This window comes from Oryctolagus cuniculus, chromosome 9 (assembly GCF_964237555.1).
Source record: "Oryctolagus cuniculus chromosome 9, mOryCun1.1, whole genome shotgun sequence".
Taxonomy (NCBI): Eukaryota; Metazoa; Chordata; class Mammalia; order Lagomorpha; family Leporidae; genus Oryctolagus; species Oryctolagus cuniculus.
The window spans coordinates 124,124,355-124,149,864 of record NC_091440.1 but is presented as its reverse complement, the minus strand read 5'-3'; the positions used below and the strand labels follow the sequence as shown (position 1 = coordinate 124,149,864).

Here is a 25,510-nt window from a genome sequence, read left to right as displayed (position 1 = left end):
CTAACCACATACGTGGGTTTTTCCACACCAACCATTGTCCAGCTCTCTGGATACCAGCAGTTCGGTTGTGACACTCATCTTCCTGCAGTTAGTGCAGACCCCACAGATTATGCACTTAGTCTCGTAAGATTGTCCCCCATCTCAGATACCAAGCTCGTCAGGTTATCCCTGCTTAAGTCTGACTTGCCTTCCACGACTACCTCCTGTGTTGCCGTGACAGCTCACAAAACTCAGTGAAACCCATTTACCACTTGATTATAGAGGGGTGATCAAGGATGTGGGTGCACAGCGCCATGGAGAGGGACCTAGGGTGGGGTCCGCAGGGCAGCAGCCTCAGGAGCTTCCGTCCCTGTGAAATCGGGGCCCATGGCCGTGTTCACCAGCCTGCGAACTCTGAGCTTTAGCTTGGGATTTTTCTGGAGGCTTCAGATAGGTGTGATTGATTACCACCTCATTCCCCAGCTCCCTTCCCTTCCTGACGGCTGAGGACGTATGCCTAAAGGCTGCTGAGCTTCTCATCCTAGCTTGGTCTTTCCGGTGATCAGATCAGCTCCCTCCCAGGAGTTAGGGAGGAGCCCACCAAGGATGCTTCCTTGGAACACAAGATACTCCTGTCACCCAGGCAGTGGCAAGGGATAAAGGGGCTGGGTGTCAAGGACTGGGGTCAGAGAGTAAATACCAACAGCATAGGATGCCCCTGCCATCTGTGTTGCTTAGGAAATGGGTTCAGAAGCCCTGTGCAGAGAACCAGAGGCAGAGACCGAGTACATATTTCTTACCATGTTACGGCTAGTAAGGACGGGTTTGGCGCATTTGCATTGTGGACTTTGTTTCATTCTGAGCAGTTGTTTTCTTGTGTGGCATAACAGTATTATTGTTACTGGTAGGACTGTTCTCACCTGCTGAGGCATGCAGACGTACTCAGGAATAGGCCCTCAGATAGTTGAACAAGAAAGGAGTGTGCATCTTTCTGGGATAGAGAACCCAAACAGTCAGCAGTGGATCTAGAGGAACTATATACAGGTGCTCATTGAGTAGTACGGCAGCTTTCCTTCGGTCTGAGAATTTCAGAATAAAATGTTGGGAGAATTTTTAGCATTGCCCACCCTATATTCTTGTAAATAACCAGTCATAGATGATGGTTAGTATTGCCAGATTTTTGTCCTTAAAAAACACTTGTACGGGGAAAGTAATACATAATGTATTCATTTTTCTGTGTGGCAGTTAGCTCTTGAAAATTATGCTTAATTATATAATACTTTTTTCCTTATTTTTATGCTTCAAACACATAAAATTACCAATTCTGCATTTAAATTAATTGCTTCCAGGCCAGCCCTCTGCTGTGGCCAGGGAGTGCAGTGGAGGATGGCCCAGGTGCTTGGGCCCTGCACCCCATGGGAGACCAGGAAAAGCACCTGGCTCCTGGCTCCTGCCATCGGATCAGCGCGGTGCGCCGGCCGCAGCGCGCCAACCGCGGCGGCCATTGGAGGGTGAACCAACGGCAAAGGAAGACCTTTCTCTCTGTCTCTCTCTCTCTCACTGTCCACTCTGCCTGTCAAAAAAAAAAAAAAAAAAAAAAAAAAAATTAATTGCTAAGTGTTCAAGTTCAGCAATTATATACTGTTTATAAATATTTAGCTTTTGTGTTAACTAATATTTGATTGTATCAGTACATTGTGTTGGTATATAAAGATGTTAATAGTTTACCTGCCTGAATTCTCTGCATAATGTTCACTCCTACTTTTTTAAGTGAAATTTCTCTTTAAGTCTCATGCAGATTCAAAAATGTGAGTTGGTCTTGATCCATACCTACCCGGTTGGTGAAGACAGCCTTGTATCTGACCGTCCTAAAAAGGAGGTAAGAGAAGGTACTGGGAGTTGTTCACAATGAGTGCTGAGAAGAGTTAGCATTGAAACGATCACATTGCCAGTATCTTCTTTCATGAAAATACTTAACTTTCACATCAAACCTGGATGGAAGAACTTCAAAGCTGGTTCTTTGTGTTATTGTGGATCTTAAAATGTTTTCTGTCTTGTTTGCCAGTTGACATTTCTTTATTTTAAAAAGGTTTGCAAAGCCATTCACAGTTTGTATTGTTCCCCACATATCAGTTATTTTCATTATTTCATTCTCTAATTTATTATTTTTCCCTTATTAGAAAAGCAATACACTCCAATAAGAATATACTTGAATAAAAAAGAGGTTAATTTCATATATTAATTAGTGGACCATTTTGATTTTTCCCCCAAATGCTAAACTTTAAAAACACTTAATTTGCAAGGTTATAGTGAAATATTTAGTCCTTAGTTAGAACGAACTGATGTTGTGGGTCGCTTTTCTTGTGTACTTTCCTGTAGTTGTCGCCAGTTTTAACCAGCGAGGTTCACAGTGTTCGTGCAGGGCGGCATCTTGCTACCAAATTAAACATTTTAGTACAGCAGCATTTCGACCTGGCTTCGACCACGATTACAAATATTCCAATGAAGGTAGGTGATTCCTCTTGCTATTTTGAAAGTTCTGCTTTGCTTTTTAAATATGTGTTTGAGCCGTATGGTTTATTTGAATTGAACCTTGACTCTTTCTCCCCACGTTGCATTTTCTGTTTTGCTAGCCCACATTCAGTGTCTCTGAACAGGTCAGTGAGTACTGAACAGCAGCAAGGAAGGATCACAGAACGCTACCCTCTGCTTCCTGATAAGAACATGTCATGAAATTAAAGTTACACTCTGATTCTTAGCAACATACACATCACATGAGCTCTAACAGTCACTCTGATTCTTAGCAACATACATGTCACATGAACTTCAACAGTCACTCTGATTCTTAGCAACATACACGTCACATGGACTTAAACAATCACACTGATTCTTAGCAACATACATGTCACATGAGCTCTAACAGTCACACTGATTCTTAGCAACATACATGTCACATGAGCTCTAACAGTCACACTGATTCTTAGCAACATACATGTCACATGAGCTCTAACAGTCACACTGATTCTTAGCAACATACATGTCACATGGACTTAAACAGTCACTCTGATTCTTAGCAACATACACGTCACATGAGCTCTAACAGTCACACTGATTCTTAGCAGGATACATGTCACATGAGCTCTAACAGTCACACTGATTCTTAGCAGGATACACCTCTGCTTTGCATTACTCTTCTGTGATTCTTTTCCTGCCAGCTGTGGTACTAGATTTACTTACTTTGTGTATTCTAGTGCATCTTTTATTTCCTGTATTTTTGTTTTTACTCATCCAGTAATGTTTATGACTAGTAGGTCTAAAGAGGGAAAAGTAAGTCATAGTTTTAAATTAGTTTGTTACTCTGTAGCTGGAAAACCATAGATATGATTTCTATGGTTTTATTAATAGATTGTTCTCAGGAATCTATTGCCGCCTGTTCACTGTCATTACACAGTGTTATCCTGAAGTTGTCTCGGACCAGCACAAAGCCTCATCCATAGGAAGCTATAAATGAATATTACTGAGTACTGTTGAATTTAAATAGATTATGTCTAAAAATATAAAATAGTCATGCATCTAAAAATTAGTTTTACTTCATTATGAACACTAAGTTGCATGAGAAATACTATCCTTTCATTAATTTCCTCCTAATACTCTTGGCTGGTTCTTAACTAGAAATTTTGGGCTTATTTTATAGAATCTTTTGAATGCAGAAGCAATTAACAAGTAAAATAGCATAGCAGGTGTACTTAAATTTCATGAATTATGAAAAAGATACTGTGAGGTAATAGATACCTTCTTTGTTAAACTCGACAACCTTTGTGTGCTACTGGTGTGACTCTCTTCGATCTTTGTCTTTTTTGGTAAATAGATTATGTTGAAATGCCTATTACTGTTTTGTGAAAACAAGTTACTGAACTTGTTTATCAGTTTGTATTGGCTGTTTTACATAACTGGTGTTTATTACTTGCTGTAGGTATTTAAAGATGCTATTTCCTCTAACGGCTATTCCACTTGAATTTATGTAAAGTATTTCAGTTACGTGTATATTTACACATAGAAAAGCACTGGCAAGTCAGTGCCTTGGAGTAAAAAATTTCCAGAATTTCTGGGTCAGTCATCTACTATTTCTGACAAAATATACGCAAATCATTAAGTATTTTATTACCTATGGAGCTAGTGGTTTTTTAAAATAGAGTTTATATTACTGTGGAAAACTGTTGCATCTTTAAATAGATTAATTACTGAGTACACTATTCCTTTATTTTTGCTAATTATCGTTGGATGTATTTGACCTCACTTTAAACAAAAAAGCAGAGTGACAATTCATTATTTTCAAAGCGAAACTAGGTTATTTTAAATGCTTTCGATTTTGCTTCAAGGAAGAACAGCACGCTAACACGTCTGCCAACTACGATGTGGAGCTGCTTCATCACAAAGATGCACACGTAGACTTCCTGAAAAGTGGTAAGAGACTTCCTGAGGCCTGGCGGGTGCAGCTACATTCGCGGCAGCTCTGAGAAGGCTTCTGCAGCCAGCATGATTGAGTAGCTCGTCCCGTTGCAGACTTCTCCTGGGGTTTCTCCTGTTACTGGCCACGCAGCTGGTGCCCTGTAGCATTTACTGTGGGAGAGACTGAGCTCAGAGGACACTGAGAAAGCCAGCCATGTGTTCCTCAGGCTCCTGCTGGGGTTTGTCTTTTGAAAGGCCCGTGACCTTGGCAGAGGGAAAGAATGGCAGCGTGTGGAAAAGAGTGCTGGACTCCTCCATCCAGCCTGTGCAGAGATTTTGAAATTGTAATTTAGATTTCTTTTTAACATTTCAACCAGTGATCTCGGCTTTAAAACCGAGGCTTCTGACCAGGTCAGCATGGCTCGGGGAGAAGAGTGAATGGAAGCTGCCACCGGCCAGCAGCCCTGCACGGTCCTGCACTTGAGTCAGCGCTCTGACAATTTAAAGATGCTGGGGTGGAGGGACTGCAGTGTCGTCCACTTCCAGACTTCAGTGACATTAATGACCTCGGCATGGCCTTTGAGACACTGTCATTCCTCTCATCCTTCCACACGTCCCCCTCAGCCTCTCTGCTCGCACTACCAGCTCCCTCATCCAGCAGAGGGTTTCCTTCCTGCTGTCCTTGCTGGAGTGGCTTTCAGAAGGCTAATCCTGCTCATGTTCCCAGCAGCTTGAAACTCGCTAGCGTTCCTGTTGCTCTGAAGTGACCCAAGTGCTCGGGTGTCCTACACGGCCCTGCAGTGTCTGCTCTCGTCTTTCCACTCCCTCTCACAACTCAGCCTGGCCCCGTTTTCCAGGCACACAGACACCGTTCGTCGCTGTCACTTTATTTTTTTATTTTATTTTTTTTTTATTTTTTTATTTTTTGTTGTTGTTTTGACAGGCAGAGTAGAGAGAGAGAGAGAAAGGTCTTCCTTTTTCCATTGATTCACACACACACACACACACACACACCCCAGTGGCCACTGCGGCTGGCACACCACGCTGATCCGAAGACAGGAGCCAGGTGCTTCCTCCTGGTCTCCCATGCGGGTACAGGGCCCAAGGACTTGGGCCATCCTCCACTGCACTCCCGAGCCACAGCAGAGAGCTGGCCTGGAAGAGGGGCAGCTGGGACAGAATCTGGCACCCTGACCGGGACTAGAACCCCGTGTGCCAGCACTGCAGGTGGAGGATTAGTCTATTGAGCCGCGTCGCTGGCGTCACTGTCACTTTTAGAACTCACACCCGCCTTCACTCTTCCAGAAGGTGTCCCTGTTATCTTGCAGCAGGTCATATCTCTCTATATAGGCTTTTGTAGCACTGTATACATCTCCTGAAGAGTTTTTCAGACTTTGCAGTTTTGTGTGTGGTTATTAGTGTTTGACCAACGTCTGTTGACTGTGGACCCCATTAATACAGAAAATGCCACAGTTACTTCCTACATCTCTTGGTGTATGGTTTATGCTTCTTCTAAGTAAACTAATTAAGATTAACTGTAGGGGCCAGCGCCACAGCTCACTTGGCTAATCCGCCTGCGGCACTAGCACCCGGGGTTCTAGTCCCTTTTGGGGTGCTGGATTCTGTCCCTGTTGCTCCTCTTCGAGTCCAGCTCTCTGCTGTGGCCCAGGAAGGCAGTAGAGGGTGGCCCAAGTGTTTGGGCCCTGCACCCGCATGGGAGACCAGGAGGAAGCACCTGGCTCCTGGCTTCGGATCAGCGCAGGGCGCCAGCCATTGCAGCCATTTGGGGGGTGAACCAACCAATGGAAGGAAGACCTTTCTCTCTGTCTCTCTCTCTCTCACTGTCTAACTCTGCCTGTCAAAAAAAAAAAAAAAAAAAAAAGATTCACTGTAGGGCCGGCGCTGTGGTGCAGCAGGTTGATGCCCTGGCATGAAGCGCCAGCATTCATATGGGTGCCGGTTCTAGTCCCAGCTGCTCCTCTTCTGATCCAGCTCTCTGCTATCACCTGGGAAGGGAGTGGAGGATGGCCCAAGTCCTTGGGCCCCTGCACCCACGTGACAGACCTGGAAGAAGCTCCTGCCTTCTGCCTCCTGCCTCCTGCCTCCTGCCTCCTGCCTCCTGCCTCCTGGCTTCGGATCGGCGCAGCTCTGGCCATTGCGGCCAACTGGGAAGTGAACCAGTGGATGGAAGACCTTTCTCTCTCTCTGCCTCTCCTCTCTTTGTGTAACTCTGACTTTCAAATAAATAAATGAATAAATCTTTTAAAAAAAGATTCACTGTAGATAATTTTGCATTAAAAATTAATTTTTAACTTGAGAGGCAGAAAGACTAATAGAGCTCCCACCTGCTGGTTCACTTCCCAGATGCCCATAAAAGCCAGGGCTTGGCCAGGCCCAGAGCCGGGAGCTGTGAACTCAGTTCAGGTTTTCCATGTGAGTGGCAAAAGCCTAGTTACTTGAGTTACTGCCAACCACCTCCCAGGGCCTGGATGGGTTGGAAGCTGGCATTGGGCCGGGGCAGCATCTTAGCTGTTAGGCTAAACATTCACGCCTGATTGTGCGTTTTAGATGCCCTAAGCTTGGCGCACTTAACTGGTTAGTTTATCATTAATGGTGTTGGCACAGGGGAGTAGTTGTAGATGCTTGAAATCTTAAAACTTTGGCTATTGATTTTCAGTGCAGCGGCTTTCATTGATTAAATTATATGATGGTGGGATTATTTGACGGAGAATTGCATTTTTGTTTTAATTACAACTGATATCTATACTCTATTTGCTATTTTTCTAAGGTCTCTATAAAAACCAATGTTCTCTCAGGGATATTTTCTCACAGAACTTAAACTCTTGGAAATCTTGTGCAAACACTTTGAAGCTTGAGCCCTATTGAGTGATGGCGATGTTTCTCTGACATTTTTAAAGGTGACACCCACTTAGGTGGCAGCAGCAGAGAAGGCCCGTTTAAGGAAACGATAACGTTGAAGTGGTGCACGCCGAGGACCAACAACATCGGTAGGTATTTAGAGAGCGTGGAGGGTGGGAAGACTGAATCAGCGAGTTCTGAAAAGCATTGTCTGCAGAACATTTTACCAAGTATCACGTGTTTTTCATTGCTACAGAGGCCCAGTAACCAAAGTTTTTTCTCCTTTTAATTGTGAGAATATTTCTTTATATTCTTTCAAATTAGTGTTTTCTTCTATTTCAGAATTACACTATTGTACTGGAGCTTACCGAATCTCCCCCGTTGATGTAAATAGTAGACCTTCCTCCTGCCTTACTAATTTTCTTCTAAATGGTAACTTTCATCGATTTTGACTGAAATTATTACAAGTGCAATCGTTTGTGACATGAACTCTGGAAACCTGTTTTTGTTAATATAGGTCTCAATGTTTATCTGCCACAAATGTGTGATAATCTTCAGTAATTGCAAATATCCATTAACAGTTAGGTGGAAAAAATAAGATCTCTGTGTTTGACTTTCATGTCATGGTATGTGAGACAGCTTTATAATATATTTTTAGGTATTTTTGAATGATTTTTTATAATCTAAATTCATTTTTTGTCATTTTTGGAAGCTAGAATAATAGAGACCATTTACGTTGATCCATTGAATTGTACTTATTTTTTTAAATTTATTTATTTGTTTGGAAGAGAGAAAGGAAGAGACAGAGAGAGAGAGAGAGAGAGAGATCTCCTATCTGCTCATTCACCTCCCAGATGGCCACAATGGCCGGGGCTGGGCCAGGTCAAACCCTGGAGCTAGGAGCTTCTTTCAGGTCTCCTACGTAGATGGCAGGGGCCCAGACACATGGGCCATCTTCCCCTGCTTTTCCCAGGCCATCAGCAGGGAGCTGGATTGGAAATGGAGCAGCCAGGTCTCAAACCAGCGCCCATGTGGGACGCTGGTGTCGCAGGTAGTAGCTTTACCTACTGTGCCACAACGCTAGCCCCAGTCCATTGACTTTTAAATTGCAAAATACATAAGGAATTCATTTTTCTTGAGCAGTATATCTTTTTTAAAAAATGTTTATTTATACTTTTGGTCTACTTGAAACGAGCATGGGGCCAGCACCGTGGCTCACTTGGTTAACCCTCCGCGCCTCTCCCATATGGGCACCGGGTTCTAGTCCTGATTGCTCCTCTTCCAGTCCAGCTCTCTGCTGTGGCCCGGGAGGGCAGTGGAGGATGGCCCAGGTGCTTGGGCTCCTGCACCCGCATGGGAGACCAGGAGGAAGCACCTGGCTCCTGGCTTCGGATTGGCACAGCGCCGCCCATAGCAGCCAGTTGGTGGTGAACCAACGGAAGGAAGACCTTTCTCTCTGTCTCTCTCTCCACTGTCTAACTCTATCTGTCAAATGAAATTTAAAAAAAAAAAAAAAAAAAAGGAAAGAAAGAAACAAGAGCAACAGAGAGAAACAGATCCTCCATCTGCTGGCTCATTCCACAAGTGCCTGGAACAGTCAGTACTGGGCCAGGCTGATGCCAAGAGCCAGGAACTCCATCTTGGTTTCCCATATGGATGGCAGGGACCCAGGCACTTGAAATGTCAGTCACTGCTTCCCAGGATGCATTAGCAGGGAGCTGGATTGGACGTCGAGCAGCTGGAACTCTAACTGGCACTCTCATGGGATGCAGGTTTCCCAAGCAGCAGCTAAACTCAGTGTGCCATAATGCCCACCCCATACCTTTAGCACAAATACAGTTTCTTTGTTAAGATTTATTTATTTATTTGGAAAGCAGAATTAAAAAGAGAGGAAGAAATATATACAGAGAGGTCTTCCATTCACTGGTTCACTCCCCCAGATGGCTGCAACAGCTGAAGCCGGGCCAATCTGAAGCCAGGAGCCAGGAGCTTGTTCTGGGTCTCCCACGTGGGTGCACGGGCCCAAACACTTGAGCCATCTTCCACCGCTTTCCCAGGCACATATGCAGGGAGCTGGATTGGAAGTGGAGCAGCCAGAGCTCTAACTGGCGTCCATATGGGATGCTGGCATTGCAGGCGGCAGCTTAACCCACTGTGCCACAGCTCTGGCCTTATTTACTTACTAAGATTCGTTTACAGGACTGGCGCTATGGTCTAGCACCTGAAGCTGCTGCCTGCAGTGCTGGCATCCCATATGGGTACCGGTTCGAGTCCTGGCTGCTCCTCTTCCCATCCAGCTCTCCTATGGCCTGGGAAGGCAGTGGACCCCTGCAGCCTGATGGAAGACCTGAAGAAGTTCCTGGCTTCCGCCTTCAGAGCAGCTCAGTTCTGGCCGTTGCAGCTATTTGGGGAGTTGAACCAGCAGATAGAAGACACCTCTCTCTCTTTTTCACTCTCTTTCTCTCGTTCTCTGCCTGTGCCTCTCTGTAACTGCCTTTAAGTAAATAAATAAATCTTAAAAAAAAAAAAAAAAATTTGTTTATTTGAAAGGCAAAGTGACAGGGAGAGGGAGGAGAGATAACTTCCATCCTTTGGCTCACTCCCCAAATGGCCCTAATGGCCAGGGCTGAGCCAGGCCAAAGCTAGGAACCTGGGACTCCATCAAGATCTCCCATGTGGATGGCAGGTGAGTAGGTACCTAGACCATTATCTGCTGCTTTCCCAAGCACATTAGCAGGGAACTGGATTGGAAGAGCAAGGGCTACAAGTGTCCACACAGGTGGTGCCTTAACCCCCTATGCCACAATGCCAGCCCCACAGATAAATTCATTCTTAATATTACATCATATGCTTCTTACATGTGACCTCAAAGCTGCGGTTTCCTTGTGTGAAAATTTTTGCAAGTCTAAATTTCTCTATTCTGTCTACTAAGCCGGAATTTTATCTCCTCTGGTAGTATTATATCAACTAGATTTTGTGACCATCGATTTAATGAGTCAGTGTGGGTGGTGTTGGTACAGTGAGTTTACTGTGACTTGGATTCCCCAGATCTTACATAGGAGTGCTAGTTAAGTCCTAATTCCTCCGCTTCCTCTCCAGCTTTATGCTAATGTACCTAGGAAGGCAGCAGATGATGGCCCAAGTACTTAGATTCCTACATGAGAGACCTGGATGGAATTCTTGACTCCTGGCTTCTTCCCCAACTGTGGTAGGGATTTAGGGAGTGAAGAAGCAGATGAAAGATCTTTCTGTCCCTCTCTGTCTCTTCCTGTTGTTACTCTGCCTTTTAAATCAATGGAATAATACTTTTCTTAAAAAAATTTGTTTAGAGTCAATGTATCTTTATTGTAAGGTTAATTTCATTGTTATATTTGAGTACACTGTGGTTATGAGCCCAAGTTAAATCCATAGTAACAACATTTGGGCCAGAGAAATAGTAGTTTCAGTGACAGTCTAATGAGGAGGTGTTGTAGAAGTGAATTGAGTATGAGGCTTCTCCCCTGTGTTTTGTAGCCTTGATAACCTTGAGGTTATCCAGGAGCTGTCTCATTTTCGTTTCTAATGTCCAGGGAAAAGATTTTCTATGAACTTGATTGAATTAGCCATATAAGCAAGCCCATTATACCAGAGACCCCTGTAATTGTTTTTCGGAAACTCTGTGTATCACCTATATAATCTTGGAGTAATTAAAAAAAAGCAAAGGCTAGAATCCAGATTTTTAAGAATTGAAATGTTGATATACTAAATTAATACTGGTTGAGATACGGGAGTTAATGAATACAATGAACAACTCTGGACATAAATCTTCAGGGAATATGTAAGAGCCCTTTTGATTACTGACGATCTAATCTTGTTTTTGACAGGTCGTTCTGTTTTATTGGAACAACCGCGAAAGTCAGGTTCTAAGGTCATTAGTCACATGCTTAGTAGCCATGGAGGAGAGATTTTTTTGCACGTCCTTAGCAGTTCTCGGTCCATTCTAGAAGACCCGCCTTCAATTAGTGAAGGATGTGGAGGAAGAGTTACTGACTACCGGATTACAGTAAGATTCTACTATCTACACATTCTGTTCTTAGTCTGTCATCATTCAGCTCATAGTCATTGAGTGCTGGTTATATGCCGAGATCCAGGAAATAAAGGTTTGGAAGAGATGGGTTATGATTTTGATTAGGTGAATTTGCTGTAATAATTGTTCAAAAAATGTATTTATCACTATATAGTCTTCCTTATTATGCTACCTGGAAGATTCTGGATTATATCAACACACTGAAAATATAGGAAAATTGGTTAATATTTTAAGTAGAACTTAATTTTCCTAGTAACTTAAAAGGTAAACAGAAACTTGGATATTTGGGTTGTTGCTATTTTGAAATAAAAGGCTTTTGTGTTATTTTAACAGATACACCAGTAAATTATGTCTCTTTTCAGTATAAATAGTATTGTTGTGATTTTAGCTTCTGATTCTCCTTCCCCTCTTTCATATTTGGTATTTCCATGACTATTTTTGTAAGGAGAAAGCTAATCAGTGCCAGTGTTCATTGTAGAAAATGTAGAGAATAAAGACATCTAAAAAACCACATAAAAACCTGTAAATTACCTGTAATTCATCATTTGAAGGTACCCACCATTTGATGTTGTGTCAAGGCAGTTGTGCAGTGAGCAAGTTGATCTTCGAATGTGATTAGCTCATTCTTTTACCTGAAATAGAAAAGAGTTGAATATAGGAATTAAAAAACTCGCGCATTCCTTGGTTTTTAAAAAGGGTTAGAAAGTGCCTTGAGTGTCTGTGTCTAAGCTTTCTTCATCTCCGTTGTACAGGAGCTGATAGGGTTTCAAGTTCAGAAACAAGGGGATAACAGTAGTGAGGGGAGGGGAGCTGGGAGAGGAAATGCTGCAGATCACAGGACAGAAGACAGAGGGAAGCAGACTTTTGCATGTCTCCACCTGAACCACTAGAAAGAGTTTCTAATTTTATCTTATTTGGTTATCATTAGGATTTTGGTGAATTTATGAGGGAAAACAGATTAACTCCTTTTCTAGACCCCAGATATAAAATCGATGGAAGTCTCGAGGTACCTTTGGAACGGGCAAAAGATCAGTTAGAAAAACACACCCGCTACTGGCCCATGATTATTTCACAGACCACCATTTTCAACATGCAAGCGGTGAGTGTTCAGTTGTCTCAGCCTTTCTTCTAGGTTAGTTACATATTCTTAAAGAAACATGAGGAAATCGGTAATTTATACCATTTCTCAAGCCAAGAATGAAATGTGTGAGCTTGCTACAGTAAGAATTACTAATTGAAAACTGTGAAGGGATAGTTCCAGATGCCCTCGGCGTTGGGACCTATAAAATCAGCTGTTAGAGCAAGTTCTGCCTAGATGCTTTGATAGTTGTTTTTCAAGACAGATTTTCTTTTTTCTTTTAAAAAAAAAATCTAACAGGTAGTCCCATTAGCCAGTGTTATTGTGAAAGAATCTTTGACAGAAGAAGATGTGTTAAACTGTCAAAAAACAATATACAACTTAGTTGATATGGAAAGAAAAAATGATCCTCTGCCTATTTCCACAGTTGGTACAAGGGGAAAGGGCCCTAAAAGGTAGGTTTTTTTTTCCCCTTTCTTTCTATATTTCCCATTTATATGATATATGTTGTTTTTTAGGGTAACTTACTCCTTACGCAAATTATATATGAGGGTGTGCACATATACATGCTTATGATGCAGGTGAAATAATGTAGGATAGCAGAAGTGGATACCTTGTAGTTTGGAATTCCATCATAACTATGAAGGGGAAAGAAGTCTTTGTTTCATGATTTCCTTTCACGTCACCCATAGCAGGTGACACTGCACTGTGACTGAGCATGTTTCTAAGGGGGCCATCTCACCCTTCACTGCAGAGATGAACAGTACCGTATCATGTGGAACGAATTGGAGACCCTCGTCAGGGCCCACATCAGCAACTCAGAGAAACATCAGAGAGTCTTGGAATGTCTGATGGCGTGTAGGAGCAAACCCCCGGAGGAGGAAGAACGGAAGAAACGAGGGCGAAAGAGGGAGGACAAAGAGGACAAATCTGAGAAAGCAGTGAAGGATTACGAACAGGAAAAGCCTTGGCAAGATTCCGAAAGGTGACCTCCTGGCACTCATAGCACACCCTGGTGCCCCTGCGTCTCACATCTGAAAACAGCACATCCAGACACCCAAACTCCACTTAGCACGTGGCACTCACTGCTTAGCTATACTCTTGTCATCCTTGCAATCTAGATTTCTCTTGAGCATGAAAAGGTATTATGAGTTTTGACAGCTGGGACAAAAATGATGTCAGTTTATCCTAATTAACGTAAGAAAATCCATACCTGACATGTGTCTCATTCTGTGCTTTATGTGTTACAAATTCCAAAGATGTAACCTTAGTCATTTGTAGAGTAAATATTTGTTGAATGCCTGTGATATGCCAGGCATCCGGCACAGGATCTCTGCCCCAGACAGTGTTGGGTTGAGATAGGCAAGTAAATCAGTTACCGCAGCACAGTGTGGAAGGTACTGTTATAAAATGAGACACAGGAGCCCTTCAGGACACACAGGAAGAGTGAACAGTCCTACTTCTTTTGCTTTAAGATTTTTTTTTATTTGAAAGGAAAAATTATGGGGGCCACAGGGGGATAGATAGAGAGGTCCTCCATCCTCTGGTTCACTCCCGCAATGGATAGAGCTGGGTGGGTCCCATGCAAGGAATCTCCTCCAGGTCTCACATGTGGGTGCTGGGGCCCAAGCACTTGGGCCATCCCTCACTGCTTTCCCAGGCATATTAGCAGGGAGCCAGACCAGAGGTAGAGCAGCCGGGACCTGAACCAGCCCCCCACTGTAGGTGGTGACTTAACCCAGTATGCCACAGCACTGGCCCTGCAATCCTACTTCTGAAGACATGCCTCAGCCGTACACCCGCTTCCCTTAGTTTGTGATTTGTATAGTGATGTCAAGGTTAAATTTGAAAAAACAAAAAGTTATAAAGGCTTATAAATAAAAATACCATATATAACATACCAGCTGGCTACATTTATAACTCCTTGCCAGAAATCAGGTGAATAGCTGAGTCACTATTATACTGTAATTGAATTAAGTTCCTTAAAAACAACACAGAACTTTTTATTATAGAAAATTCCAGACATATAACAGTAGAGTAAATAGGTACCCCTTGTCCACCGTCAGAAGCTGCAGTTCATGGCAGATCTTGTTTCATGTTTTCCATCTGCACTTCCCTCACCACCACCCGCACAGAAGTCTTCAGAAGCTAGTTCTGGAAATCCTGTCATTTCATGGGTAAACACGTAGCACCCTTCTCTTGGACTGTAGAAGTCCACTTCTTCCTTAGAGCTACTGAGTTTCTCCCCCAGAATTGGCCACTGTGGGAAGAGACAGAAGGAATTCAGATTCAGATCTCAGTAAGCTTAAGTACACCTCTGAATGTACTGGAATGGTTTTCCTTCCCTGAAGAGACTCAATAAAAACTTCAAGTTAAGCTCCTAACTTGTGGAACATAAGTATATTTCCACCGTACATAGACCAAAGATACAACACATAACCCCCAAACTTCTTAAACCTGCTTGGAATTTGAAATAGTGTTTTGTACTTATCTTCAAGTTAAAATTGTGAAATTTATTCAGAAAATCCTTTATTTCTCATCTTTTTAATTTTAGTTTGTTTTCCTTTATCTTTTGATATTTTACTGCAGACTAATTTCTGAACTATTTCAATATCATTATGAAAGAAAAGGGGAAAATGTTTACTTTATTAAATTCCCTTAACTGCTTTTAGATTGAAGTTGCTGAGTAGTCCCAAGGTCTGTTTTGTGTGCTCAGCTATCTTGTAAAAAGAATGATATAGACAGTTTAATTATTGAACCATTTTTGAACTTCAAGTATTTAAACTACATTTCCTTTTTTGTCCTCTAAAAGATTAAAAGGCATCTTAGAACGTGGAAAAGAAGAGCTGGCTGAGGCTGAGATCATAAAAGATTCGCCTGATTCCCCAGAACCTCCCAACAAGAAGCCCCTGGTAGAAATGGATGAAGCTCCTCAAGTGGAAAAGTCCAAAGGTAGAGCCGTGACCACTGTGCTTGGGACACGTTCCCCGGCTGTGCTGTTTTGTGCAGGGTCACTTCATGTTGTGTGGATGAGGAAGACCTCCTCACTGCTCCTGGATTTTATTTAGGAGATTGTCTGTTTATAGCTTTAAAACATATGGGCAGTGAATATTTCTCATTATTTAAAAAAAAACAGTGTCATACATCCAGCAAGGGAACCTTTGTAAAATAACTAACATCTGTGTTTTGAAGTGTTCCCCACATGGTGAGGTTATTTTGCATCACCTCTGAACCTAAATTTCTGCTGGGTCCTGGATTTCTGTTGTGGTTGGGCAGAGAATGCCTAGATGATCAGCTCCCAGCAAGAACTGTGGACTCTGGAGCCTCACGCAGGTTTTCCTGGCAGAAACACTGCAGACACAGCTGCATTTCTGCCTCTGGAGGGAGTGGGCGGCCTGTGTGGCCCCTCACTGCAGGGACAGCGCCGGGGACGCCTGCAGGCAGACTCCTCTGGTCTCCGCCTAATGCCCGTGTGTCTCCGTCACTGCTCTGGCCACACATCCTGACTGTGTTGCTGTCATCGCCCCAGGCCATGGGCGTACTTTACCTTGGGTCACTTGAGTCCTAGCGAGTTACCAAACTCACAGGTGGTCTCAGGGACCAAATTACGTGTAAAAGAAAGATGATATTGCCTAATTATTGTTAAATTTGTAAATTTTGAGGTGATAAATTATTCTGCCTTTTTTCTCTTCTTTCATGTACACCACCAGGGCCAGTGTCCTTACTCTCCTTGTGGAGTAATAGAATCAATACTGCCAATTCCAGAAAGCACCAGGAGTTTGCTGGGCGACTGAACTCTGTGAATAACAGAGCTGAGTTATATCAACATCTTAAAGAAGAAAATGGGTGAGTGTTCTTTATTGTGCAAACTGGTTCTGTTAGTGCTGTGTAACATCTTAATGACATGACTTCTTCGTCATGTTCAGCAGTCTTGTGTTTTCACCTACATGAAAGGCAGAGTGACAGAGACACAGGCACATCCATCCGCTGGTTCACTCCTCGGATGCCCACAGTAGGCAGGGCTGGGAGCCTGGAACTCCATCCGGGTCTCCCACGTGGGTGGAAGGGATCCAGGTACCTAGGCCATCACCTGCTGCCCCCCAGGCACAGTAGCAGAAGGGGATCAGAAGCAGCGTAGCTGGGACGCAGACTCACACGCCGGTATGGGATGTGGGCATCCCAGCATGGCTTAATCTGCTGTGCCACAGCACCCAGCACAGCAGTTTTGTGTTGCTGGTGCTAGGAACAGGTGCATGTTACCTATCAGGAGAAGAAAAGTTGACTTCTTTAATTTCGATACTTGCAAAATGGCTCATTACGTTGATTGTATCCCTGAAAGTATTTACTCTTTAGAGCATACCCTTCTTCCCCCAGTGCTTAGGAAGCATCATAGAAGGAAAAAAGAATTACAGAAAGCATTTAGTGCACAATACTAATACTGTCTAGAATACTCAGAGAAAGTATTCCCCTAGTAAGTATAAAGTATGAAGGTACTGCTTATAATAGAGTAAGTCTCAAGTCTGATTATTTTGTTTGAATCTACATTTTAGTAAACATTCTCTACAAATATACTGGCAAGGAATTTCTTCAGTTATGTAAAAGGAAGTAAATCCTTGGCTAAATGGTAGAGGCTGTTTTCTCAGTTTGCCTTGGAGAGGGAGAGTGGGGCCCTAAAAGCGTGGCTGCCTCTGTCATTGACCTTGGGCACACCACTGTGTCTCACGGGGCCTCCGCTTTCCCTCTTCTATAAACGAGCTCGGGCTAAGGAGAGGAATCCTAACAGCCCATCCTTTCCTAAAGTGCTGAAGTCTTCTGTCCCAGCAGTGTGTCACAGTACAGTTTTCATGTAAAGATAATTTGGGAGGAAAACCATGAATGCTTAATGTTTTATTTTACCCACTCCGTTTTTTCCTCCTGTTTTTCAGAATGGAGACAACAGAAAATGGCAAAGCCAGCCGGCAGTGAAGAATGATTTGAGCAACTAAATTTAGTATAATGCATAAATATTTTGGGTGGAATTTGATATAAGTACTTTTACAGCAAGATTATATAGTTATGTTGCCTGGACCGGTTTTTACATTTTTAAAATATTTGAACTAATTAACTTTTTGTACTAATTATAAAATTGGCACATAAGTCAAAAATATACATTTGAGATTTGTCCTCCCAAATCACACAGGTTTATTTTATGGTAAAAGGTGTTCTCTCTGGAAGTGTTTTTTAAAAAAAAATTCTTAGGCTTCTCTTTGCCAAATAAAATAAATAAAATACCTGAAATACAAAATAGAATATATTTTCTTCGCTTTTTTTTTTTTCTTAAAGATTTATTTATTTGAAAGGCAGAGACAGAGAAAGAGAAGTCTTCCATCCACTGGTTCATTCCCCAGATCACCACCACGGCCAGCGCTGAGCTCATCCGAAGCCAGGAGCCAGGAGGTTCTTCTGGTTCTCCCACACGGGTGCAGAGGCCCAAACACTTGGGCCATCTTCTGCTGCTCTCCTAGGCCACAGCAGAGCCTTAGATTGGAAGTGGAGCAGCTGGCGCCCATATGGAAAGCCAGTGCTGCAGGTGCCAGGGTCACCCACTACACCATAGCGCCAGCCCCGAGTATACTTTCTGAAGATGACACTCATTTAACAATTGAAAATAACCTTTAGAAATTTTTAAAAAGCTTGATCTGAGTTTAGATGAGATTTGCAATTCTGAAATACAAATTCTTGCTGACTAATCTGCATCATATGTAATTCTTTTCCCCAAAAAAAGTGTTGGTTTTGTTGATTTTAAATTATCTTGCATGCATGCAGGCAAGTGTATCCATTTAGAAGCAAAATTTTAAGGTAAACTGATATTTACTTGTATTGGATAATACTGCTTTTTCTTTCTGCTGACATTTATAACTATTCACCCTTTGTATTCAGAGAGCATGAAGGAGGTTTCGTCACAACCTAAGGGGAAAGGAAAGTCACTAGGGCACTTGTTGTGATGCTTGGCTGGAATCTTCATCTGCTGCCCATTTCTCAGAGGGGTTTCGTGAGTCTTCCTGTTCTGAAGAAACAGGCTATGTCCACGTTAAGTGCCGATTCTAGGTTTGTCATTTTTTCCTGGAGTGTTTATGAGAGAAGAGGAATGCTCTGTGTTCAAGTACACACAGTCAGTATTTTCTGCTAAAGAAAGGAACTGGTGTTTAAGCAGGGGTTCAGCAGGCTCCCACATCCACCCGGTGACACTTCCATTGCTCTCCGAGATCTTTGAATGTCCGCCTCACCCCTGCCGAGGGTCCAGTGTGAGGACGTTCTGGTCCAGAGCCGTGTGGGGATGAATCACGCTGTGAGGAACAGGTGCGTTTTCAGTTATATTGAGGGACTGTTGACTCAGAGCTCTTTTACGGTGATAACTGAACTATCAAGAAAAATTTTTACACCCCCCCCTTTTTTTTAAAAAAGATATTATGTATTTGAGGGAGCTGCAGGCAGAGAAAGGGAAAGACAGAGAAAGGTCCTCCATCCACTGGTTCAGGCTCCAAATGGCCGGAGCTGGGCCAGTTAGGAGCCAGGAGCTTCCTCTGGGTCTCCCATGCCAGCTGCAGGGGCCCGAGCACTTGTTGCTTTCCCAGGCCATTACAGAGAGCTGGACTGGAAGTGGAACAGCTGGGATACAAACTGGCGCCCATGTGGGATGCCGGCACTGCAAGTCAAGACTTATCCTACTGTGCCACTGCACTGGCCCTTACAGTCCCGTTATTATCACATGATGTGTTTGACCAAGTATTATACAGAATCACAAGTACTGTGTGATTTTATTCCAGAAAGTTCCAGTGCGTTTAAATATTGTTCAGAGTCAACGATAGGCATACATGCAACCTTTATTACAACCCTGTATACAATTACTGATAAGTGTGTTGATTGGCATTGGTGTTTCACGTAAGTATTAGCAGTCAGCCTGGCTCTTCTGTCTGGGATGATGACTGATCCAGCACTGACAAACCGAGCAGACTGTGCTGCAGAACATCTGTGACAAAGCCGAGCTGTCCCCTAGTCCCTGTTTACCTTTATACCAAGAAGGCCGTCAAAGCAACACAGTCCACACCTGGCAGGTGCCCTGCAGACTTGGGGGGGTTTGTGCTGTGAGGTCTCAAGTTCAGAGGTTGTCCAGGATGGAAAAACCATGTCAGCAAGGCCTGTGGTGGTTTCATGTGTGCTAAGGGTGTCTGTGACAGGACCCAGGACACTTTTCTTACCAAGGAGCAGAAAATCGGTGTGAAAGAGGGGAAGTTAGAAGCACAAGGTCAGAAAGCTCAATTGCAAAATGCATTTCTGAGTAATTTTTAAAAATCCAAAGAAAATCGGGAATCAGCCTGAACGAAGGACAAAATGGAGGTTGCTTTCTGAGGTGCTGAGTTTGCTGCTGCGTTATTTCTGGCACGTGGCAGTTACCATCGGGTGCACACGTGGGGAGAACAGGCATCCCAGTGCTCATGTGGTTAGATGGGTGCTGCTGGAGAGCAAACCTAGAAATTCCATATTATTAAGATTTGAGGCATCGAGCCGGCGCTGCGGCTCACTAGGCTAATCCTCCGTCTTGCGGCGCCGGCACACCGGGTTCTAGTCCCGGTCGGGGCGCCGGATTCTGTCCCGGTTGCCCCTCTTCCAGGCCAGCTCTCTGCTGTGGCCAGGGAGTGCAGTGGAGGATGGCCCAAGTGCTTGGGCCCTGCACCCCATGGGAGACCAGGAGAAGCACCTGGCTCCTGCCTTCGGATCAGCGTGGTGCACTGGCTGCAGCACGCCGGCCGCAGCGGCCATTGGAGGGTGAACCAACGGCAAAGGGAGACCTTCTCTCTGTCTCTCTCTCTGTCCACTCTGCCTGTCAAAAAATAAAAAAAAATAAAGATTTGAGGCATTGGACTTCATGTAGGAAGCTCTAGGATCTTATACTTTACCAAGTTTGAGTTCATTGAGATCTCTGTTTCACTAATGAAAATGAATACATGAGATTGGACCATAGAAAATTACCATTTTTATCCACAAAATATAATTGAACATTAGCAATTTCATGTGATTCAGTCTGTTTATTTGTCTTTACATCCTATTTGAAATGAAATTCAGCAGGTTGTGTATATTGAAAAGTTTCAACTAGAGGAAGGTGCAAACAGTGTCTAATTAGAAATGTTGCTGTTACATTTTAAAAGAATTCCACAACTTTTCTGAATCTTGAAAAGATTGATGGAAGCAGAGGTGATATTAAATACCCCATAATTGTTTCTTAGTAGCAGTTGGGTAGAAAACAATAAACTATTTAGAATATTGAAAGAGAATACTGTTGTAAAATACAACAGCCCTCTGTCTCTGCAGGTTTAACCAAGCTCAGATGTATTTTTTTTATTTCACCTGTGTTAAGCATGTATAGCATTTTCTTGTCATTGTTTCCTGCCCAGTACAGTATAGCAAGTATTTATAAAGCATTTACATTGCATTAGGTATTATAAGTAACCTAGAGAAGGTTTAAAGTATACAGGAGGGTATATGTAGGCTGTCTGTAAATACTGTATTATGTAAGTATTTGCTATCAGAACTGCAGCATCCATGGGTTTTGGTATTCCACAACCAATGCCACACCACAACTGAGGATGTCACAATAAAACCCAAGTCCAGGGACAAGCCTGGGGGACCATGGTGAGTGGGATATAAAAAAGAAGGAAAAGCAGGTCAGAGAGGCAGGAGTGAAGCAGCACTGGGAGACAGAAGGCTGCGACCTGCTTCTGGATGAATCGTCAGGAGCGCTGTACGACTTCCGTATCCACGGTGTGGTGGGAGCGGAAGCTCCATCATTGTTGAGTGCTGCTTGACTGAAGCTCGAAGTAGAAGATGGTGTGTGTTGTCAGCTGTTTCAGAGGAAAGGAGTCCTGGCCTGTGGGATACGTGATAGAACAGACTTGAGGCAAGGTTTGTTGTTTTTATCAGTGTGATGAGCTTGTGAGCTGAAGTACAATGAAGAGGCAGATTCCCTAACCTAATTCTTTGCTCATGCCTACCAGAACCTTAACCCATTGCAGTATTTATTGTTCATCATTCCTTTCTGCCTTGCATTGTCGTGAGAGCCTTGGATGAGCAGTTGACAGCACTGTTGCTGGTGCCAGTGGTGAGACTGCCATAGTGGATGAGCCATGAAACCTCTTTGTCTATAGTATCAGCCTGTGTGACGATTTTACAGTTGACTCTGGACTTCCCAGGGGCAGGGGAAGTGGATAGAATTAATTTGTAGGATGTGATAAATCAACACCAAGGGTGAATTATTGCCTGTCTTGACATTTAAAGTCTGCAATTGCTTATTTTTATCCAATTTCTAAACCAATTAGCCCTGTTTGGGTTTATGGTTAGCATTACTGTTTGGCTAATGAGATCCATTTCATGAGGAATGGGAGTCAATGTTTAGGAGACGGGCTTAATTTCTCCAGAAGGTAGAGGAGAAGCCAGCGGTATCCCTGGCCATCAGTGAGGGCAGGGCGATCTCACACTGGCATGGGCAGCTTGCTGGGTCTGGTCAGCATTCAAGAGTAAGCTGCACTTGTTGCTGCCTCCACCACAGTCGTGCATATATTTAGAGCAAAGCCAGAAGAACATTTCTAACCCACAGGTGATTTTCTGTTAGATGAGGCTGGAGTGCTGTTTTCAGTTAACTCATCTGGCTTCCAGAGTGAGGCAGATTACACCACCTGTGATGTCCTCGATTGTGCCCATCTTGGATTCAGGCAACAGAGTGTGGGTGGACTTCTCCATCAGCCCTCCTTAGATGAAACCTTAACTTCCGAGTGTGTCTGTTAGGACGTCATTTCTGAGAACTTTGTGCATTGGCTAAACATAAGGCTGTATCATGCCAGGCTATAACAGTAGATCCTGACCCCAGGGTTGTTAATACAGTCTGCTCAGGTTACTGCAATGAGTTTTGCAAAAAATGTTCTGACCTGCAGTCCTTTGTTATAAATGAGTGGAAGCTGGGCTTTGTGCAGAGTGTCAGTGTGGCGGGAACACCTCAGGAGCGCAGGAGCAGCCAGGTCCCCAGTCAGTGGCAGGAGAATCCATTCCCACGGCAAATACTGGAAATCCAGGTCTCGGTGGTGTCCATAGGATGTTCGGTGAGTGGCGTCAACTTGCAACTTACATACACTGATTTTATCGCAAGTGATGAGTTGCCAAGTTACTGATCATAATTGTGTCAGGAGGGATTGGGAAATTAAGTCTGTGCCCAACAGTTGCTCTTATCAATTGAACTGGATTAACAGTTGTTGGAAATGCATTGGATTGACCTAGAAGAAGCAAGCAGTTTCAACAGGAAGATGCTTTATGCAAATGTTTAAGATTGTCTTGACTCGTTTCTCGCACTCGTGTTTTGACCTGATTGGCACAAGGAAGAGGGAAGCATTTCTTGATCCTCAGTAGATACACGTATGCCTTAGGAGCCCTGCAGATGTGGGTCTCACGCAACCAGCTCCAGAGAGGGGTGGAGGAGAGAGACTGCTCTCATCATCTCTGTTTAGCCATTGGTCTGGGGATGCTTCATCTAGGCCAGGGTCAGGTTCATCGTCCTGAGTCCTGCCTGCCCTTCTTCCTTTTTTCCCACTCTCTTCTCCTCTTTCCATCTTCCCTCCCATCTGATTTTGCGTTGCAGCCTTGAGGTTGCTTCTGCATATTCACAGAGTTTGTTAGTTGCCATGTTTCTTAATCCTTTCAGCCTTAGATGACAGTATGGAAGAGGATCTTGAAACTAGCCCATGAGTAGTACCAGCTATAATCATATCTGACTTAGGTAGTCTCAGGAAAACAGTATTTTGGTAAAAGACCTAAATTCCTAAGTGTGTGTGTGTGTGTGTGTGTGTGTGTGATGGAAAAGAGCAACTGGGGAAAACTTACAAGCTCTAGATGTAAAAGTTGTATGACTGAACAGAGACAAGGTAATGAGTTAGAGTTCAAATTTTAATTAACGGTTTAAATCTCAAGCTAGAAAACACTGCCAACCCTGTACAGATAGAGTGTTCTGCGAAGGAAGATGAGCTGGCTGGTAATCACAAAAAGGGCGAGGATGCAGTGTAACAAAGGAAGGTGGCCCTGGGCACTGGGGGTTGCACCAGGCTGAAAAGAGGAGCCACCCACCAAGCCAGTGCGTCAGGCAGCGGGGCAGTCCTTGCTGAACAGAAGGCCTGTCTGAGTGAGGGCTGGGTGCTGCTGCATAGTCATGGCAGTGGACAGAATTACGAGTCCTCACCACTGGGAGGGACGTTTCTACCCAATGTCAGGCTGGCTAAGCCTCCTCAGCCCTAGGCGGCCTTGGCGGTTGAGTCCCCTACGAGTCCCCTACCTGAGCGTGGTGTGTCCTCATGTCTTCGAGGTCCAGAATGCAGAACGGGTCGCTTGAAGAGAGTCCTATTGAAGGACAAACACATGTTCTCTAAAACGTTCCTGGAAGCTGTAGGGAATCCAGATGAGATGGTGAGCGCTTAATTTATAAACGCAGAAAATCCGTCCAAGTTAGAAAATCGTGAAATTTCCCATGCAGGTTAGATCTATGCTTCAATTTGAAACAAGCTCTAAGCAGATTATGTCGATAGGGGTTTCCTGGTCCAGAGACAGACAGCTTGGGTTTAGTGAACCATGTGCCAGACACTGTGCTAAGTGCATATTTCATTTTGTCTTCACCACAGATATTTTGGGATAATGCTTATCCTCAATTTATAGATGATGAAAATAAAATAACTACCCAAACTCACATGTAAGGTTGTTTGTTTGTTTGTTTGTTTTTGACAGGCAGAGTGGATAGTGAGAGAGAGAGACAGAGAGAAAGGTCTTCCTTTTCCATTGGTTCACCTTCCAATGGCCGCCACGGCTGGCGCACCGCACTGATCCGATGGCAGGAGCCAGGTACTTCTCCTGGTCTCCCATGGGGTGCAGGGCCCAAGGACTTGGGCCATCCTCCACTGCCTTCCCAGGCCACAGCAGAGAGCTGGCCTGGAAGAGGGGCAACTGGGAAAGAATCCGGCGCCCCGACCAGGACTAGAACCCGGTGTGCTGGCGCCGCAAGGCGGAGGATTAGCCTAGTGAGCCGCAGCGCCGGCCCGTACAGTAAGTTATACAGCTGGAATTTGAACCCCAGTCCGACTCTGTAAGTTCTCAGTGCAGTTCTCAGTGCCTGTGCTTGCAGTCTCAAGACAGATAAGCTATCCGAAAGAAGATGGTCTTACCTTTAGCACCGGATGTTGACCCTGTTAGCAGGCTTTTTGTTTTAACTATGGGGACCCAAAAGGTGGCCACAGATGATTTGTCTCTCTCTGAGATAACTTTGTAGCAGCATTAACTAGATAGAACATGGACTAATTGAAGGCTTGATGTGTCTCCCAGTTTTGATTAAAAAAAAAAGGTTTATTTATTTGAATGGCATAGTTACAGAGAGAGGGAGAGAGACAGTCCATTCGCTGGTTTACTTCTCAAATGCCCACAGCAGGCAGGGCAAGGCCAAGCTGAAGCCAGCAGCCAGGCACTTTCAGGATTTCCTACGTGTGTGGCAGGAACCTGAGTATTCGGGGCATCAGCTGCTGCCTGCTAAGGTACCGTTAGCAGGGAGCTGGGACTGGAACACAGGCTCCCTGGGGAGGGGCACAGATGTCCTCAGCAGCCGCCTAACTGCTGCACCGAATACCCAGCTCTGTTGATTCCCACCCACCTCTTGTAGGCTATAGAGTCATAGTTTTTGTTTTCTCAGGTATTGGAGGTTCTACCTTCTGGCTTCCACAGTTGCTGTTTAGAGTCTATTCTCAGCTCAACTGATGCTACTGCATTGTGTCCTCTCTGTTTGCTTTTCAAGTATATTTTAGTGTTTCGCAGTTGGGTGCATTTTTGTTTTTGCTTTTAAGAGACTTATTTAAAAGGCAGAGTAACAGGAAAGAGGCAGAGGACGGAGATCTTCTGTCCTCAGGTTCACTTCCCAAACAGCTGCAACAGCCAGGGATGGGCCAGGCTGAGACCTGGAACCCGGAACCGCATCCTGGGTCTCCTAGTGAGTGGCAGGGGCCCAAGTAGTTGGACCGTCTTCT

The 25,510-nt window shown here is 44.0% G+C and overlaps 1 protein-coding gene across 14 annotated transcripts in view; it reads left to right on the top strand.

The window, feature by feature from the left end:
* Nucleotides 1–17,715, top strand: part of INTS13 (integrator complex subunit 13) — a 32,656-nt gene extending 14,941 nt beyond the window's left edge. For 5 of the 14 annotated variants that reach the window (XM_070049531.1, XM_070049522.1, XM_070049520.1 and 2 more), the window contains 13 exons: nt 1,768–1,858; nt 2,359–2,487; nt 2,613–2,636; nt 4,359–4,443; nt 7,347–7,436; nt 7,612–7,719; nt 11,151–11,329; nt 12,282–12,452; nt 12,732–12,886; nt 13,186–13,416; nt 15,244–15,383; nt 16,142–16,277; nt 17,357–17,715. In XM_070049531.1, coding sequence (XP_069905632.1) covers nt 1,768–1,858; nt 2,359–2,487; nt 2,613–2,636; nt 4,359–4,443; nt 7,347–7,436; nt 7,612–7,719; nt 11,151–11,329; nt 12,282–12,452; nt 12,732–12,886; nt 13,186–13,416; nt 15,244–15,383; nt 16,142–16,277; nt 17,357–17,396 — 1,579 coding nt within the window. In that variant the 3' untranslated portion in view covers nt 17,397–17,715. The remainder of the gene's footprint in view (nt 1–1,767; nt 1,859–2,358; nt 2,488–2,612; nt 2,637–4,358; nt 4,444–7,346; nt 7,437–7,611; nt 7,720–11,150; nt 11,330–12,281; nt 12,453–12,731; nt 12,887–13,185; nt 13,417–15,243; nt 15,384–16,141; nt 16,278–17,356) is intronic. The other 9 variants (XM_017343316.3, XM_070049525.1, XM_070049528.1 and 6 more) reach the window with 3 other exon arrangements.
* The last annotated feature ends 7,795 nt before the right edge of the window (nt 17,716–25,510 follow it).